This window comes from Hippocampus bargibanti, linkage group LG20 (assembly GCF_051943395.1).
Source record: "Hippocampus bargibanti isolate YZ-2025 linkage group LG20, ASM5194339v1, whole genome shotgun sequence".
Classification (NCBI taxonomy): Eukaryota; Metazoa; Chordata; class Actinopteri; order Syngnathiformes; family Syngnathidae; genus Hippocampus; species Hippocampus bargibanti.
The window spans coordinates 11329400-11348921 of record NC_142753.1 but is presented as its reverse complement, the minus strand read 5'-3'; the positions used below and the strand labels follow the sequence as shown (position 1 = coordinate 11348921).

The 19522-nt window shown below is 44.1% G+C and overlaps 2 protein-coding genes across 6 annotated transcripts in view; both read right to left on the bottom strand.

Annotated features, from left to right (window-relative positions):
- kcnq4 (potassium voltage-gated channel, KQT-like subfamily, member 4) overlaps positions 1–835 on the bottom strand; it is a 36453-nt gene extending 35618 nt beyond the window's left edge. The window contains 1 exon segment of the mRNA XM_089022911.1: positions 817–835. The gene's annotated coding sequence lies outside the window, so the exon portion shown is untranslated.
- nfyc (nuclear transcription factor Y, gamma) lies at positions 821–18842 on the bottom strand. 5 transcript variants are annotated; one of them, XM_089022912.1, is made up of 12 exons: positions 17605–18842; positions 10646–10755; positions 10491–10562; positions 9095–9208; positions 6585–6680; positions 4918–5094; positions 4404–4472; positions 4109–4252; positions 2901–3005; positions 2759–2818; positions 1695–1799; positions 821–902 (listed from the first exon to the last, which is right to left on the bottom strand). In XM_089022912.1, the coding sequence occupies exons 2-12, from the start codon at positions 10742–10744 to the stop codon at positions 876–878; spliced, it is 1068 nt and encodes a 355-aa protein (XP_088879038.1). In that variant the 5' UTR covers positions 10745–10755; positions 17605–18842; the 3' UTR covers positions 821–875. The 5 variants fall into 5 exon arrangements, with proteins under 5 accessions (XP_088879038.1, XP_088879040.1, XP_088879039.1 ...); XM_089022914.1 differs by lacking the exon at positions 821–902 and having other exon boundaries at positions 971–1799; positions 10491–10559; positions 17605–18841; XM_089022913.1 differs by lacking the exon at positions 821–902 and having other exon boundaries at positions 971–1799; positions 17605–18836.
- Between the last annotated feature and the right edge of the window lie 680 nt (positions 18843–19522).

Sequence of the window (19522 nt, the reverse complement as noted above, 5' to 3'; positions counted from 1 at the left end):
TAAAATGAGAATAATCCGTTCCCAGATCCCCATAAAACATCATTTTCTACTAAATAAGCCTTAAAACTACACAAAATAGACCTTATTTTATGTATAATACATGTGCTATTGTATTGTAATTAAAGAAATAAACTGCACTATATAATAAAGTCGTTTTATTTACCTTTGTGATAGTCGATATAGTTGCCTCTTGATATCCGAGTGAAGATGCCGTGATTTATCGGCGATTATACCATCACTCACACTGTTCCCTGCTAGCCGCTTTTCGTTAATTCAAATCAACAGATGTTTTTCGACCTCTTCTATTGCCTGAGACCACTGCTTAGACAACACAGATATCACTGTATTGCAATATATTAAAAGATAAGTGTCAGAATTGACAGAAATGGCGGAAACTCTGGTGAATGATCTTCCATAAACGGAAAAATGTGTGGTTGTAATTTGAAATAAATAGCTTTTTAATCAAAGCCACAATTGGAATGTTGTTGGGTACGCGTGGTTTTGGGTCACCCTGTATAAGGCACATTGGATTACAAGGCGTATGGTCGGCTTTTGAAACAAATGAAGGCTTTTAAGGTGCACTTTATAGCGCGGAAATTACGCTTCACTTCTATTGATTAGAAAAAAAAAATAGTGACGAGGAACTTGGGATACTGTCAATGTCCAATATTGGATAAATGCTGCCCCCAAGTGGTCACTTTAAAGAACACAGGATTCCAGGACTTTCGAAACTCCAGGCTTCGGCTTCAGTTATTTTTTCCCCCATTTTTTTTTAAATAAATATCTGAAGTAACTAACCAAAATGTTATCGTGTACCTTTATGCGCAGTTGAAGATCATGACAGGATTCTTTTCAATGTCTCCACTAGTCACTCATCAAGTACAAAAGTACACCGCACTGGCCTAAAAAAATAGCAACAAAAAGCATTCATGGTTTGGTAGTAGTTGAAAGGAACAATATCCAAAAGTCGTACGAGTCTTACAACATGTTTTCCTTTTAATTTTTTGTTTTGGTCGCCAACAAAGTTTGCTTACAAAACATCCCCCCAAAAAATAAAATGGTACCTATCTTACCACGTCATGCATGCTGCCTGGCTGTTTGGACCACATGCAAAAAAAAAAAAACAAATAAGGACAATCGATGATAATTACTGTACAAAAGAAATAAAAAGATGAAATGCCGTTAAAGGCACGAGGGGCCACACAAAAAAAGGACCCCCCCCCCCCCAAAAAAAAGGGTATTAAGTGTAACTGCTGAAGCTCCTCCTCCGTGCATCTACGTGCCAAGGCTATCTAAAATTCTGAATTGAATTAGACACTCCTGACATCTCAATTCTTAAATTTAAAGGACAACCGACGCCATCGGACAAGTTGTGTCCATAATTTGTAAAATGACTTCAAATGACTTCTACTGAGCGTATTTTACAAAGATTCCACAGCATATAGCTATGTTTTACGTTTTAAGACTCGCGCTGAATATTCAGGAAGTCTTGTTTTTGAGTTGGTGACGATTCCTGACGTGACGTCACTGAAGGAACGCCCCTGACCGAGAAAGTGACACACAATGCATTTTGGGAGCACAGCTGAAAGTGTGTGAAAGGGCGCTACTGTACAAAAAAAAAAAAGGGGGGGGGGGCTTAGGTGGGTCCTGCTTTTGGATGAGGTGGTCAGTCGGGGAGCTCAGTCGCTGGTGACCTGCGTGACCTGCGTTTCTCCCGTTTGGCTGGTGGACTGAATGAACATGGGCTGGCTCAAATCCTGACCCGCCGGCACAGTCACCTGCTGGATCTGATACAACTGCTGCATAGCCGGGACACACAGAGAAAAGGGAGACTTTAGAAGCACAAAACTTTGGTAAAGTCAAACATAAAATGGAAAGGCTAACGTTTGTTCCAAAGTCCAACAGGTTAAATTATTAAACCGGACCTTAGAACTAAAATTCGAGACATTAACTTTGGGTTTGAAAGCGCAACTGTCACGTTTTGGTTTATGACCAATAGGTGGCAGTGTAGCTGCACAGTTGTGGGTCTTTATAATCAAAGATGCCCGGCAGGACCATCCAACGTCGGGTCATTGTTTGTTTCACCCTGTCAGCTTTGTTTCGTCTTGTCACCTTTTATCCATGGTTTTGTTTGCTACTTTGGACGTTTTAATTCTTGCGATTTTGTTCCTGCCGACTTTATTTAAGACAATTTGTCAAACTGACCCCTGCTCCTTCCTCCTGTCGACTTTTTTGGGCTCCACCACCACCACCGTGACACTAACGCTGATTCAAAAACTTATTTTAATACCCTAAACCAGGTTCACAATCCCAATCTTGAAACCTGTACGGAGACTTGAAAACGTCATTTAAATGCCCAATAATGGCTCAAACCCCAAAACGAAAGCCAAACCCAGACTTGAAACCCTAATTTGAATTCTCAAATTGAAACTGTGACCCAATTTTTAAAACTGAAAACCACCTTAACTCAGGTTTAAGATACTGTCATAAAAGCCTAAACCTATATTTAAAACCTGACCTTGAAACCCCAACCCTGGCTCAAAAACTAGAACTTCAAACCTAAACCCTTACTAATGACTAGCGGTCATTTTAAACACTCACCACAATTTGAAAACGGAATTTCAAACCCGAAAACATCATTTAAAATGATATATTGGGCTTTTAATGCACTGGGGAAAGTCCTTATTTGCAGGCCAGACTTCAAACCCTTTCATAAACCCAAAATGTGAAACCCTAAGATGACTTGGTGAGTCATTACTTGTCCGTCGGTGAACTGGTTGAACTGCTGCTGTGCCGGTTGCACTTCGGTCTGCGTGATCTGGAAGCACAAAAACACGGTGCGGTGAGCAGATGGGGAAATATTCAGTATGGGGTCAGAAATGACACCAAATGGCGTCTACCTGCTGCGTGTTGGCGATGGTTTGAATCTGTCCTTGGACCACCTGTGTGCCAGAAACGGGCTGGGCCAGGCGGATGTATTGCAGCTGGCCTGTGTTGAGCTGCACCTGAACGCGGACACCACAGGGGGGAGACAAAGAGTCAATAAGGACAGTGTGATGATAATCATGATTAACGACGGGAAAACTGCTTCATCCAGATTTAGCATTTGCTAGATGGCAATATTTACATTTTGAAAACCAGATCTATGTTACTCACATATTTGCTGTATTTGTGCTTAAGTCAAAGTAAGCAAAGTGTTCTGCTCATAGGTTTTCTTTTAATAATAATACATTTCATTTCTCAGCGTTCACTCAAAGGGGAATACTGTTACTCAAATAGATCAAGCTAGCTAGCTAACTAATAGATCGTCAGCTAGCTAGCTAGTTAGACAGCTAATAGATAGCAAATAGATAGCTAGCTAGGTAGCCAGCATAGACTGATAATATTGGTGAGCCTCATGTGTGATGCTTTCTACTACTCTCCCCAACTTACGAACATTCAAGTTACGAACAACAGTGCATACGAATATGTTTGTAGTAACATATGTAGTATTCTCTCCAGTTGTACATGTACATATCTTTATTGAGCATATATTTTATTAAATGTTTATTTTTCAGAACAAACCAATACAACATACTTATATATAAACCTTAAACATACTTATGTATGCCTGAAACATACATTTCAAGCAAAATTAGCTAGCTAGCTAACTTGATCTATGAGTTATTCCCGGTTAAATGGGGTCACCATTGCTGGCTACCTAGCTAGCTATCTATTAGCTATCTAACTATCTATCTAGCTAGCTATTAGTTATCTATTAGCTAGCTAGCAACATCTTTCTAGTTAGCTGGCTAGCTATCTATCTATTGGCTAGCTAGCTAGTTTTTTATCTATTAGAGTTATTCCCGGTTGAGTGAACGCTGGCGCGTGTGGCTGCCGCTGCTCACCCACAGAAAAATTGATCCTGTGACTGTAAAGTGACTTTGAGAGTTTTGAAAGGCGTTGATAAATGAAATGTATTATTTTTATTATTATAAGACACAAGTCATGTTATATTACCTGTCCGTATGATTTTTGACAACAGTTACAATACCCGATTAGCAATGCTTTTGCTTAACTGTTTTCCGGCATTATTTGTTAGCGTCAAGCTAAGTAGACATTTTCTCACCGGAATCTGCTGGATCTCGCCGGTATTGGTGATGATCTGCTGCATGACCTGCATGGTCTGGCCCTGGGCCGTCGGTGCCTGAGTTCCCGCCGCCTGCACAATCTGCACCTGCTGGTCACCCACTTGCATCGCCACGGGGGCGCTCTGGGGAGAGATAAACACACAAAGGTCAATGGAGGTGTAAAAGGGGGAACAGAAAGGGGATAAAGGAGGTGTTTTTTTTTTGGCTGAACCAGGAGAAGGCGCACGGATGCGGGCTCGATGGAAGGGATATTTAAGTGCATGTTCTGTTTACCGTCAGGGGCGTGTTCTGTGATTGCACCTGCACTTGCTGTAACTGCTGCATGGTGGCCCCCTGAAGCACCTGACGGCCCATGAGGAGGAGGACAAACAAAGCGGGGAAAAAAAAGCCAAGCCAAAGGAACAAAAGGGATGAGGAAATGGAGAGAAAAGGAAATGTGTGAGTGAGAAAGGCGGCAACATGTTTTGGGTGGCACAATGCGAAGCAAACTAAATTTAAAAAAAAAATCACAACGATCAAAGTCTCTGTATGAAAAACAGCAGGGATGGCGGGGAGAGATTCAGACAGAGGACGATGCACACAAGGACCAGGATGAAACCCTCAACCGAACCATTTATTTAAAAGTGAAACCTAATGTGAAATTAAGTTCGAAAGGCAATAGGTAGGCAAGGCAAGGTAGTTCTTTCTCCCTGCTCTCAAACCGCAACGAGGATGCCCGGGACCGGCTGGAGATCAGGTGTTTTTTTTTTTTTGTCCTCTTTTGTTTTGTCAGTTATCTTTTCAGTACCTGTCCTTGCTGCGGCTGCGCGATGATGATCTGTCCGGGTTGGATGGTGGCGGCCGTCTGCGCGCCGGCCTGCTGTGCGGGTTGCGCCCCCTGGACCTGCACGGCGCCGGGTTGCTGCGCCAGCGTGAAGTAATACTGCACCGGTTCTGCCGGGGCCACCGTCTGACGCATCTCCTCCTACACGTGTGGAGACGCAGTGGAGAGAAGGACGCTGGTCAGCACATTATGCTAATGAATAACTAATAACAATATGCCATTGCTGTTTAAAAGGGTAACAATATATATTATATAATAATATATTTTCTCCACTGCATTTACTGTTTTCTTAAACCTTATTTTCTGGGTTACAAAGCGCTTCGGAGTATAAATTGACCCGGCCCTAAAATACAAAAGGAAGAAAAAAACAGGAATAAGATGAGCACAATAGTAAGAAAAAACATTTTTTTTGGGTCCCGCCCCCTTGTTCGTGGTATCACCCCAAGACGTCTTGCCTTGCTGGAAAATCAAAACAATGGCTTCAGATTCGGAGAATATGCTTTTTTGATACTCGTCCAGTTATGAATATGATTCATTCAGGATAGCTCTGAAGAGGAAAGTATACAAGTTTGCAATCGATTAAAGAATTTATTCTGTGCCATTTTGAGGTATCTGGGGGGGGGGGGGGAATGTAGCACCAAAAATAGGCAGAAAATGGCGACAAAGCTCCGTGTAAGGAATTAGCCCGTTTCCACATGCCGATTAATTCCTTACACGGAGCTTTGTCGCCCTCCTCTTCCTCTTTTTGGTGCTACATGAAGTTTTCAGACCAAAAAAAGTACAGCAGAATGCATTGACGTGATGGAAGGACTGCTACAATGTGTCCTTTTTTCGGTCAGGGGCGTTCCTTCAGTGACGTAACGTGAGGACTCGTCACCAACTCAAAAACAAAACTTCCGGAATATTCAGCGCGAGTCTTAAAACGTGAAATATAGCTATATGCGGTGGAATCTTTGTAAAATACTCTCAGTAGAAGTCATTTGGAGCCATTTTACAAATTATGGATACAACCTGGCCGTAGACGTCGATTGTCCTTTAAACACCGGAAAATACAGCAACTGGAAACGTGTTTTTTTTTAATCGCTTGAAGCAAAATGTCCGACAAATGCATACTTTCATTAATGTGCGAGTTCCTCGGACCAGTCAAACTACCACTTGGTACTATAGAACGACTTGAAATAGGCTTCTTGGGAGTGCGTTGGTGCAAATCCAGCCCTGTAAAGTACCCAAAAGCAAAAACACACAGAATGGATGCTGACCGCAGTGTCCTGGCTGTCACCAGGAGCGTAAACATCCCTCTCCCAGCTCTTATGACAGCACAGCTGAGAGTGTAGGATGTTTACACGCCCAGAGATGCAAAGAGCTCACACGTCCGTCTTCTCGTCAGGCGTTTGGATCCCCGCCTCCGACCCTCCGTCCCATGCCCACCCAAAAAAGAAAAAAAATAATAATGGTTGCTGAGGAAGCCGTCAGTGATGTCAGGAGCAAGAAGACGCTGCAAACATCCGACTGAAAGCCTTTTGTTTCTCTGACTGATAGCTTCCAGTCAAGGATGTTTACAGCACCTTCAGGTTGCCAATAAGAAGGAACGTCGGATGAAATAAAAGTAAATCAAGATAACTTGCTCCTACCTGACGTTTTGGGGGCTTCAGGTCATCTCGGGGGACGATGTCAATGAGGAAGTCAAACTGGTCGAACTTGGTGATCGCCATGGCGATGTCGTTCCGCTGTAAATGTGGGAATTGTGTGAGGTTTTCTGTTGTTGTCAAAATTAACTCATTCACTGCTTTCCGCAAATTTATTCCGGGATTGAAAATATGACGTGGAGTGTCATTCCTGAATTTGTTCGGGTTTTGGTTTTTCTTGCGGAGGGTGCTGATAAAGCGCTGGTTAGACCTCTGGCAATTTTCCACAAGGGGACAGTATTTGCCTTTTTGTACAGCTACCCCCATTTCAAGCTCAGATAACCCATATAATTTAGGAATTAACTCTTCTTTTCTGCTGAAATAAGAGAGTCTAAGGTTTCATACGTTGCATTGAATGTCAATGTAGTGCTAAAACTCAATCTTCTGTGGCTCCTGCAATCGAGTGAAAATGACAAAAACTATGCTAATATGCATGACATACAGCACAGATGAAATTACTGTCCTCTAATAACTTTGGGAAACATGAAAAGTGGTTAATCATAGCGACAACAACAAGAAAAAATCTCTAATTTGGCAATAATGACTATTTAGCTATTCGACACGGGATGTTAGCGCAAGTGCGAGTCAGTGGGGACTACGAAAGCCACAAATCAGACTAAAGAAAACGTAATTGTCCGGAGAAATAAAGTTCTTTCCGATAATTTGTGCCAACTTAATTCAAACTCTCCTCAGTTCCCAAACATCTCTTCCCATGTCCACAGCCGAGAGAGTCGCTGCTGCTGCTGCTGCCTCTGTGGAATTTTCCACAGGATATTGACTGTCAGACCCTCCCCACCCGCACCCCCCATTGTGACCCTCCTCGCAGTAAGGGGAGCTATTTATAGTCACTTGATTAATATCTGGCCACACCGGATCACACATCTACACTTTGTTCCATTGATGTGTTGCCGTGGCGACCCTGGACGCTGTACCGTGTGTGTCTAGGAAATCCTGTAGCAATTTTAAAGGAAAGGGGTTTGATATCTGGAGTGAAAGAAATTGACGATTGGGGCAGTTTTTAGCCACAGCGCCATCTTGTGCCGGGTGTGCAGACTATTACGTTTCCATTACCCTACACCCCTCAAGATGTGCTGTGGTAGCCATGACGTCAAAGTGACTTTTACATCATTAGCCCTTGCTTTATAGGGCAACCGACAGTTAATAATGAGTTAAAGTGTCCCAAAACGACTTCAAAATGACCCCGGAAATTGCCAGTTTCAGAAGGTCCCACCCCCTTGTTCGTGACGTCACGGCATGACGTCTTGCCTTGCTCCAGAATCAAAACAATGGCTTGAGATTGGGAGAAGATGCTTTCTTGTGACTCATCCAGTTATGAATATGATTCAAATAGTTCTGAAGAGGAAAGCATACGTGTTTGCAATCGATTACAGGAGTCCTTCCGTCTCATTTTGAGGTGTCTGGACTCCAATATAGCGTCCCAGAAAATGCACAAGCTGGCGCCCAAGCTCCCTTGGAAATGGGCTGACTTGTCTGCTGAGAATTTGTGTCAACTAGTATCAAATAGTAGTCTTGGTGCCACACACAACGATTCACTATCACGTTATTTTTGTTTTTTCCTTCTAATTTCACCATTAACACGGATCAACACGATGTTTTCACACCAAACAAAGTACCCAAAATGCATTGTGTGTCAGCAAGTTTCTCGGTCAGGGGCGTTCCTTCAGTGACGTCACATCTGGAATCGTCACCAACTCGAAAACAAGACTTCCTGAATATTCAGCGCGAGTCTTAAAAGGTAAAAAAAATATAGCTATATGTGGTGGAATCTTTGTAAAATACGCTCAGTAGAAGTCATTTCAAGTGAACTTGTCCGAAGGCGTCGGTTGTCCTTTAAGTTTCCCTTTAAAACAACGGAGAGGAATGGCGCAAAAAAAAGGGCAGGACTTCCAAAGTAGGTCTGGAGTTTTCCATTTTCCAGCTCCTCGCCGATGAACGTGATAACGGTGTTACCTGCATCACCTCGCACACACACACAAAAAAAAAACCCGCACACGCGCACGCAAACTAGCTAATCTCCGCGAGGTATGTGAATGGATAAAGAGGACTTAAGAGCTTTCATGTTCTGCTTGACAATTTTCCTTTCTTAACATCTCCGGCCGGGTGAGACGAGCTCTGAAGCGACTTCACAACTGCTTGCTGCCCTTCAAGCATGACTTCCACCTTCGCCTCTCACCCCCCACCCGGAGTCCGGCTTATTCAACTTGGTACCCAAATGGCAGCGTGGGGCGTTGAAAAAGTGGGTCAGGGACGCCCGCCTGCCTTTCAGAGCCAGGAGAGGGAGAAAGAAGTGAAGGTAGGGTCATTCCTCAGAGAATGAGGGCCCCCTTTTGCACCGTCACGACCCAAAGTGGCAACGCGGACTTTTTACGTCAAGAAAAGATCAACGCGCTATATAACTGAACGGGAGGGGGAAAATAAAGGACAGTCCAACTAACCTGTAGCGTGCGTCGTTTGTTGTCCTCCGTGTGGATCCACGCTCTGAGAGTGAGCTCCGTGATGAAGATCTGCGCCGCCTTGGCAAACAGCACCGGTGCCTCGGCGCTGATCATCTGCGCAGTAAGCGACAAGGGACATTTAAAGGCTGTTGCTAACCAAAACAGCAGCACCTGTTGAACGCATCGAAATATTCTTATTATTTAATAATATTCGGATTCTTATTCAAAGGAATATTCAACAATTGGTAGTTTCAACGAGTTTCACATTTGCTTTTTTTAATTTTAATTTCAGCTATGTGTTTTGGTTCATTTGATGCACGCATATTAAAATTGACACTGAAAAAAATTGAATATTCACATAACTCCACTTTTATAACACTTGAATTAACTTTTTTTGTAACAGTTGAAAAGTAGTAAATGTTATTTTATTGATTGTCGCCATTTTAGAAAAAATAAAAATTAGAAAAATCGTCATTTTAGAAAATTGATGGGGTTCATTCTATTAAATACTTGTATGCTAATATGCTATTCCTAATAGAGCCTCTAGATGGCAGCACTTAATATTATTATTATTAATAATAAAAATAATAATACATTTGATTTCTATGCGCCTTTCAAAACTCTCAAGGTCACATTACAGTCACTGGATCAGGTTTTCTGTGGGTGAGCAGCGGCAGCCACACGTAAACTTTCTACTAGTTAGCTAACACATAACCAGCCCGCTAGCCAGCTGGCTAACAGGACACATGTAACAGCGCTACTGCCCAATGTATACATTCACAAAATTGACCTCATTTGGCCCCCGGACCGGACATTGGGTATGCTAACTTAACGCATTTGAACTCTGTTGCTAACCAAAACAGCAGCACTTACCCAGCATAAAAAAAAGTCGAGTTGTACTCTGCGTGTTAAACATGCGAGGTTTTAAAACTGCTTTATCTCAAGAACGAATAAACCCTTTACTTCTTAGATGCTGTCATTCACAAAAGGACTGTGAAGAGTTGCTAGCCAAAACAGCAGCTCTTATCAGGCGAGTAAATAGTCTCCAATTCGCCACTTTCCTTGCACGTGTTCAAGTCAGTCTTGTGCCAGTTTATGTTTATGTTACTGGGTAGCTCCGCTGCTAATGTGAGCGAGCGGCTAAAGAACCAGTTAAGAGCCGCTGTATTGCGGCTCCCAGAAGGGTCTCGTTGTCCTCGCATCCACGCCAATGATCTCTTGATCTCTTTACTGCATTTAAGCCGCCTCTTAACAAGAGAGGACGGTGTTCTTGACACGAGACGGGTTTCGGCCCGTTAGCGGTCCGAGCCGATAATCTGGCGGTAACGAGAGAAATACATCGCCAGGCCACTTGGCTGGCTGGAGAAAACTCCGGTATGGCTTCTGCTCTTTTTACCTTCACATCCTCATCCAGCTTCATGATTTTCTTGATTCGAGCCAGAGGCAACTCCTGCACGCGGAAGTCCTTCTGGAATCAAATAAACGGGTTAAGCGAGTGACAAAGCAAGCACGTAGCGAGCGTCAAAAAGGTGTGCGTTCAAACGGACATACCACAGTTAGATTCCGGATCTCCTCCATGACGCGAGGCCAGAAGGACTGAAGAGCCTGCTGGGCATCGCTGCCGCCGGCGCCAAACGAATCCGCGGACATGATCTCGAAAGCTGTGCGGGGAGACAACAATGGTGCTTCAAGTACAGTTCGGTGTCCATTCGTAGCATGCTTGTTAGCATCTTTTAGCAACCGGAGCAGTTGGTCGAGAACCAAATACAAAATGTCTCCTAAAAGACATTTTCTTCTCGAGGAGGACCGTCAGAGTACCTCCAAAGCTGCTAAATCGACAGGTAACTTTGCTAATCCGTTCCAGATTGTTAGTCCCTTTCCAAAAATACCTGGAAAGTTGTCAAACGTCGTCCACGTAAGAGAGACGGTATCTTTTTACAAACCCGAGTGGGTCCCAGATGTTAAAGCTTTGCCTCCCTGCCTTGTCTTCTCAGGATATACTTGGACACCGCATTGGTCGCAACACCTAGAGGCCACAACTTGGTCAGGTTGACCCCTACACACCCACCATCTCCAATCCCAAGACCCCCGAACAACGACCCCAAGAATAAGTCAGCATTGACGGGCAGTTTAAAAAGGGACTAAAGCTTATCGTCACCTTGTTATTGAGCACCTCGTGTCAAGATGACAAATGTCCTCACTTGCCGTTTACGGCGTTGGCCTTCCTCCCGGTTGAACTGGTGTGACGCCACACTATGAATGCAGAGGACGCCGCCATCCCGCCGCAAACATTCTAAAACCGTGACGGCCTAGAATGAACCGAAGCGCTCGGTGGCTTATTATATATAACACCAAGCGCGGCATCAGGTATGTCGAACACAACGGGGTCATATTCCATCACACACTATTATTATCATCTTCATTTCAAAACCAAGGCCTGATTGGGCTTCTATTCTGGTTCTGCCAGGAACGTCATCATCTTACACATAGCTGGAGCTCCTCGCCTAGCGTGTTTAGGATGCTAGTCGTGCCACTGTGGTCATGCACAAACAAACCAAGTAACATGTAGTAGAGCGCAGCTAGCTAGCTAAGGAGGAAGTTGAAGGAGATTTTGGCGAGTGTAGGAGGTGGGGGGGGGGGGTCTGAAAGGGGATCCAGCATGTTACTATGGCATGCCGGGAATCTGCTATGAGGGGGTGAAGACTGGGCGGCAAGTCTGGGCAAGCACAGATACCGAGTGTCTGGATTGTGGTCTGGCATGATGCCACACAAGACGTGAAGGAACGGTCAAAACCATTCCGGAAATATAGGACTTCATGGCGGGTGGGCCACAATTGCTGGAAAGCAGAAACCAAGAACCAAGACTGGGATGAATTCATGAGACTGGTCGAAATTATCCCAATTTTGATTTTGAATAACACTATCAAAACCCCCCCAAAAAAAGGTTATTTTCTAAAAACAAGATAAATCACCGAATAATAATCATCCCAAATCATTCTGATTATTATTATTGGAATACAGAAAACTAAAACCGATTCCTTGAGTGGCAGCAAAATGTTTGTTTTTTTTGCGGGTGACCGATGACTCGCCGAAGTGAACGTCGCGGCAGTCCGAATGAATACGACAGAGAGGCCGCTGTAGCGATCAATGGCGTCGCTTGTAGCTGCCATGACAGTCAAGTGATTGACCTTGACAATAGCCCGCCGCGCACGCCCGCTCATCCGCTCCACTTCAAACTCGATTGAAACGCTAAGCCCGCCGATCCTTGTCGACGTCTTCCGGCATCCGGGATTCCGACATTTAACAAGGCAAGTTTGTTTGTCGGGGGCGGGGGGGGCGCAAGGGGGCGGTTAAATCAGCAAGTGGTCCCGTGCTGACTCGGAACAAGATGGCCTTGTCCCCGAGCGTGCTTGCCAGGAGGGGCGAGTCGCTCTCACTCGCCCCAACCTGAACAATTGAGCCCATTAGCGTCGGGAGTTGGACTTCAACGTCACGGCAATGACGCGGCGGGGGGGAATAAAAGGCAAAAGCGGTTCAAGACTTTTACTTTCTTGACATTCCTCGCAGGCGATTGCTGTGGACTTTGATTTAAAGGACAAGCGACGCCATTTTTTGGTTTCCTGACTGACATCTGAAAAACGTTTTATTGCATCTAAAATAGCCAAAAATATTTTTAGTCAAATGCAAAACACCAATAAAAATGACTTGGTGTCCCAAAACTACTTCAAAATGACCTTGGAAATTCCGAGTTTCAGAAGGTCCCGCCCTCTTGTTCGTGACGTCACGCCAGGACGTCTTCGCCTCGCTCTAGAATCAAAACAATGGCTTCAACCCATTTCCAATTTAGCTTGGGCGCCATCTTGTGCATTTTCTGGAACGCTCCATCGGAGTCCTGACGGATCGAATTGATCCGGAAGGACTTCTTTAATCGATTGCAAACATTTATGCTTTCCTCTTCAGAACTATTTAAATCATATTCATAATTGGATGAGTAACAAGAAAGCAACTTCTCCGAATCTGAAGCCATTGTTTTGATTCTCGAGCAAGGCGAAGACGTCCTGACGTGACGTCACGAACAAGGGGGCGGGACCTTCTGAAACTCCCATTTCCGAGGTCATTTTGAAGTAGTTTTGGGACACTTTAAGTCATTTTTATTGGTGTTTTTCATTTGACTAAAAATATCAGCCTGTGTGTTTTGGGTATTTTAGATGCTATAAAACGTTTTTCTGATGTCAGTTAGGAAACAAAAAAATGCTGTCGGTGGTCCTTTAAGGTTTCTTAAGCTGCATTGAATGTTTATGTAGTCCTAAAACTCAATATTCTGTGTGTCCTGCAATTTGACTGAAAATGACAAAAACCCTGGCAGTGGAGGGGACACACGGTGTCATCATGGCCCTTTCGGATGCTCAGAAGCCACGGACGACGGTGTCACGTTTCTGTCCCGCTGACGTTTCCCTCAACCTTTACGACTTTCACCTGACACCCCCTCATCCAAGGAAAGTCAATGCCGCTTGCGCTGAATCAGCACCGGCGCTAATGTTGCTTTCGAGTGAGACTTCGCTCGCCTCTTTTCGTCGTGTCATGCTAGCCTGTCCGGTTTTGTTTTTCTTTTCAAACGCTAGATAACGACGCTAAGTCGTACGGCGCGCTGTACTCTTTTCATAAGAGGACTGTAATCAGGTGTAAAAATAAGTTGCTCTAGGGGTACGGGAAATGCTTTGCGGCTAATTGGCTTCCTAATGAGTGTGTGAGGAGCCCACCATGACAAGCGCAGAGCGCCGCTACGTATGTGGAACTGTCGCGGCTTGGAATTGAAGCGTATTTATGTGGGACAGGACATGCGAGGCAATTTATTTTCGTCAATGGATGCTACAGCTGCATGGTTGCTCTCAACATTTAGCTTGTAGCAGACGTGCACATTCCACCATGAGGTCCCTGATCCACTGCTGAAAAGGGCGCTTTGATCCTCTCCTCTTTCATCTAGAACTGCTTCATGTCACAAAGAGGGTACTCAAGTGCTGAAGAATGAATGACTCTCTGTGTCTTTGTTTTGTCGTGTTATTTAGTTTTTTTGGCTTCAAGATGGCGCCGCGAGAGTGGCTGCCTTTCCAGCAGCTCCTGTATTTTGTTTTTCTACTTCTTCCTTTCCTCTTCCTTTCATAACTGCTGTGAAATGTAAATTTCTCCACTGCGAGACGAATAAAGGCACATCCAATCCAATCCAATCCAATCCAATCAGAATGAATGAATGATGAATGAATGAATGAAGTCACAATAAATATGTTTCCCAATCCCCAAATGATTTTTTACTTTGGAGTTTTCATTTTTACTTAATAAATTATAAATAATAATAGAAATAAATAAATATGTCACAATAAATATCATGTTTCCCAATCCCCAAATGACTGGAGTTTTCATTTTTATTAAATACATTAAAAATGCTTTTCCAATTTTTCCTCCAATACACCCAATCCAATCCATGTACGTAATGGATTGTATTTTGGGCAGTCGCCCTCATTTCAAGCTCATATAACTCCAGACCCATATCATTTAGGAAGAGAATCTAAGGTTTCTTACGCTGCATTGAAAGTTTATGTCGTCCTAAAACTCAATTATCATTCTGTGGGTTCTGAAATTTGAGTGACAATGACAAAAACCCTGTCCGGCAGTGAATGAGTTAAATACAAGACCACGCAACTAACTAGCATGGGGTACAAAAGGTCTTTTTTTTTTTAGGTCAGGACAAGTCAAGTTGTCTTAAGCTGCGTAAGAACTGTCAGCCTGACCTGCAGCACAACAATCAGAGCGCGACGATGTCCTTTAGAGTTTAATTTTCCGATCTGGCTAACTAGTGCCAAAGCGAGCGAAATGTATAAACCTGCGATGAAAATAGCCGCATTTTTACAAGGACGACAAGTTCTTTACGAAAGACGGACGGCTTCCTTCCTGCGGCGCTTCGACCTCCAGTCGACCTTCCCGATGGCGACTCGTGAAATGAGTTGAGATCGGCGTCCTAGCTTTGGGCTAAAGCGACCATCTTTGGCAAATGACGTTGACCTTGAAAAGGTCCTTTACAAATAGACGATCCGATCCAACATGCAGGGGGAATGGGGGGGGGGGAGGGGGGGTCAATCATCTACTCCGAAAGAAAAACAAGTTCCCATGAGGCCTTCACAGATTAACTGCGACATCCTGCTTGGGATCTGGGTTATTTTAGGACACAAAAATTCTCTATTTTCAAACTTTGCTCTTGCTGCTGCATTGGAGAAAACTCCAGGAAGTGCTTGTCGCTGCTCCGTCAAGGTCATTTGGCAGAGGACGAGGACAACGTAACGAGGGAAGGTGAGAGTGATACGGGGGGGGTGAGGTGGTGCAGGTTTTTGCACCGCAGCACCCAGATTGCTATTTGTTAGCATGCGGCTAGCACACAATGGAGCCTCTCTCGTTTGAGGCTTTCGCTTCCTCCAACATACTTCCTCACATTCTTGTGACCTTCATCTCATGCGAGACCTTTGAGGGGAAAAGGAGGAGGGAGGAGGACTGAAGCTACGCTACCTGCCAAGGGCAAAGGGACACGGCACCGGCACTGACCTTCCCGTTGCGGTCCGCCACTGTTGACGCAAACCTCCAAATCCCCCCCCCCCCCCCCCCCCCCAAAAAAAAAAAACTGTGATTTGAGGATTTGACTTAAGAGGGGTTATTTTTAGTCTTCCTCGCTGCTGTCAGAAAAGAAAGAAATAAATAAAAGAGTGGAAACTTTCAACAAGGACAGGGAAAACGTACGACAAGTAAGGAAAAGCAGCGCCCTCCAAAAAGATTCCATCACAAGAGATCAGATCAGACCATTGGCCTCCTCTGCTCTGATTACCCCCCCACCCTGCTTTCCCACAAACACACACTTTCCACTCCGCTCCACAGCCCATCTGGAAGGCTGGCAGCATTGGGGGGGAAGGGGTTGGGGTGATGTGGGGTGGAGGTCACGGAGACCAGCTGCACCTCCAACCCCGCAAGACCCCCCCCCCCCTCGTCCCCAACCTTCAAGATGGATGCCGGCGCCCCAGCGTCAGCGGCTCATGCTAACATGTAAACAAGGACATGAGACGACTGGAAGGTCCTGAGAAACCAGCATGACATGGGGAAATATCCCACGGACTCAACTTGTAATTATCGGCGCCGCTTGATGGAACAACAATGACGATAAAGGAAGGCAGAGAGAGACAACATAGCCAACTTGGCAGCTTTTGTCAACTACTTTTTATTTTAATCTTACAGTCTGGGTATTTTATTGGAACTGTCTAGCTTTGTATATTTCTGGATGTTTGTCTTTCGTATTTGTTATTTTTACGTCTGTGTAAGCTTTCAGTCGTACAGGAATGGTCCATCGATGAAAAGGTTTCTTCAGCCGTCATCTGTACTTCTTTGAAGGTGTCGGACGCTTTGTTTCTTATCCAAAAAGCTTCGTAAGCAAACTAAAGTCTTACCGGTAGTTTCGGCCCTATATATATAAATATCCCTACTGTCCAGACATGGCTGTGCTGGACTCTGCTATTTTTATATTTGTTTCGATGGCCCAATATTAGATTTGTATTTCATATGGTTTTATTTTTTTTTATATGTTCATACACATTCCCTGACATGTTTCCAACTATTTTTAATGCTTTGTATTTTTGCAAAATTTTATATTTTTCCTGTTTATTTATTTTTTTTACAGAATGATTTGATATTTTATACGAGTTATGCATTTGTTTTCTAGTGTCCTCTAAGAGTTATTTTTATTTTAACTGTTGCATTTTATGGCTAATATTTTGCACCAATTTTCATTGCATTTTCATGCCATATTTTCGGTCACTTTTTTATCACATATTTTTTGACATCCTCTCTGCCATTTTTTATCTTTGTAAACATTTCTTATTATTTTTGTTGTTTTTTTTTCCCCAAGATGGCGGCGCGTGAACACGCAGCGGCTCCCCTCTCCCTCCCGGCAAATTGGCATTTTCGTGTTTATTATGTTTGTTAAAGTCATTCTCAGTGCCTTGCACGCTTGGTCCGAGAGGACAGTGATTTCATATGTGCTGTATGTCATGCATATTAGCATATTTGACAATAAAGCTGACTTTGATTTGACTTTGTTAATTAATTTATTGTTTTTTTTTTGTGTATTTACATCCATGTTCTGCTGTTGAGGGTCAACTGGGAGCTAAAGCCAATGCCCAGCTGACTTTGGGTGAAAGGCCGTGTATGGCCTATTTATTCCTCTCATGTTTTGTGTCTTGTTATATTTTTTAATAATATTCCTAAAACTAAAGCATGGGGTGGCATCACATCACTACACAACAAGTGAGAGCCTGGAGACGAGAGCAGGCTGCTGCTACAACTCAAGGACAGGACAGGACAGGACAGTGCGGCTTGACTACAAGAGGTGACCGTCAAAAAGAATAGCTAAGGTATCAAAAAATGTCACTTGTTTCCCTTTTAGTCTTAACTGTGTTGCTTCTAGTGGTCACACTCACCCCGTGCCCTTCATGGTGGATGGTCCTTTCCGTGTTGATGGAGGAGGAGGAAGAGGAGGAGGGGGGGGGGGGGGGGGGCAGGAAGCTGTTTGAGTCTCCTTGCAGCAAGAACTTCTTTCCAAAAAGGCATCGTCGCTCCGTCACGGGAGGAAATTAAAACATCTTTTCTTTTAATCTTTCACTAAATCCCTTTTTCGAATTTCATATGAAAACTCGCGAATTAGAAAAAGAGAAAGAAAAAAAACTCAACCGGGAGGGGGGTGTTCGAGAGAGCAGTCACAGTCCGACTCCCGACTCAAACCGCTTTGCCTTTAACACTGGCCCAGCAATCAATCTAGCCTGCTAGGTGACACCCAGGCCCCGCCTCCCCCACCAAGGAGAGCGGCGCCTCATTGGCGAAGCGAGCCTGTCTGTCAACCGCCCATCCCTTTACTCCCCCTCCCCCCTGCGCTGACGGCCAACTTCCTGCTCTAAGTTACCTTGAGCGGTAGCGTTAGGGGTCAGGGGGAATCAAAAGAGGAAGAGAAAAGCGTTAAAAAGACAAAAGTCAAGTGGGAGGGAAAATTTGGCGTGGCGAAGAGGTTACGAGCTTGCCTCTTTTGGATTGACCTCTACACTCTGACCTACCCCCCCCCCCTCTCTCGCTTCGTCCCTTTGGCTTCCGCACGCTACTCCGTTTGTGTCTGCGCTCTTATTTACAATGTCAAACTAGACGTCTCCCCGTGGTCCCGCCTCTCACGCTCGCCCATTGGTCGGGAAGAGAGTGACGTAAGTAGTCGCGCCTAGCATTCATTGGCCGGCGCAGGTGTCTTGAGCGGGACGCCGCATGTTGCATGCGCATGATTTAAAGTACAGGGGCACGCGATACACGCACGCGCGCGCGCACACTTTGTCCTTGCGTTCTCATTCATCCTTGCTAGCCGACGCAGGTACAACATGGCACTCATCCAGATATATGTACACGTTTTATAGATAATAAAAAAAGCAGGACGATATTTATTTTCAGGGGACTTTGTACATAATCTAATATTAGATGCAGATAAAGATATCGGACGAGTATTCACAAATACACAAAGAAGACGGTCACAACTGCGCAGTAAGCTCCATATGTCTTAGCTTGCTATCTATTTGAGTTACTTCTGGGTTGAGTGAACGCTGGCGCGTGTGGCTGCCGCTTCTCACCTACAGAAAAACTCATCTTGTGACTGTAAAGTGACCTTGTGAGGTTTGAAAGGGGCGTATAAACAAAATGTATTATTATTATATAATTAATTTGTTGTACGCTGTGGCTATCTAGCTAGCGATCTAGATGACTACCTACCGAGCTATCTATTAGCTAACTATCTAGCTAGCTATATATTTGCGATCTACAAGCTATCTCTAAGGTGGCTAGCTCTACATTTTGCTGTTGGTTATCTATTAGCTAGCTAGATGGATGTCTCTTGGTTATCTATTAGCTAGCTAGCTAGCTAGCTAGCTTTTTTAGTTATTCCGGGTTAAGTGAATGCTGGCGCATGTGGCTGCCACTGCCCCTCCACAGAAAAACTGATCCTGTGACTGTAAAGTGACCTTGAGAGTTTTGAAAGGCGCTTATAAATGAAATGTATTATTATTATTATTATTATTGGCGCATTACTAGCTAGTTAGCTGGCTATCTGTTGGCTATCCATTAGCAATCTATTGGCTATCTGGTAGCTAGCTAGCTAGCTAGTTTTGAGAGTTTTAAAGGGTGCTTACATATGAAATATATTAGTATTATTATTAGCTAGCTATCTTTCTATCTCTTTACTTCCGGGTTGGCTGTTTGTCTTGAATTATTTTCCAGTCTTTGTTTATTGATTTATCGGTCTGTTATATTGCGTTCCTCCCCTCATTTTGTTTCGTCTCTATTTCCACCCAACAATTGTCCTTATTTGCC

What these genes read in the sequence shown, in the direction of transcription:
- nfyc (XM_089022912.1), bottom strand. Translation starts at nt 10,744, where the DNA reads ATGTCCGCGGATTCGTTTGGCGCCGGCGGCAGCGATGCCCAGCAGGCT. An exon ending in ACAAACGACGCACGCTACAG is followed by an intron (nt 6,681 to 9,094) that starts GTTAGTTGGACT and finishes CCACATTTACAG; the next exon opens with CGGAACGACATCGCCATGGC. An exon ending in GCGAGATCCAGCAGATTCCG is followed by an intron (nt 3,006 to 4,108) that starts GTGAGAAAATGT and finishes GTCCGCGTTCAG; the next exon opens with GTGCAGCTCAACACAGGCCA.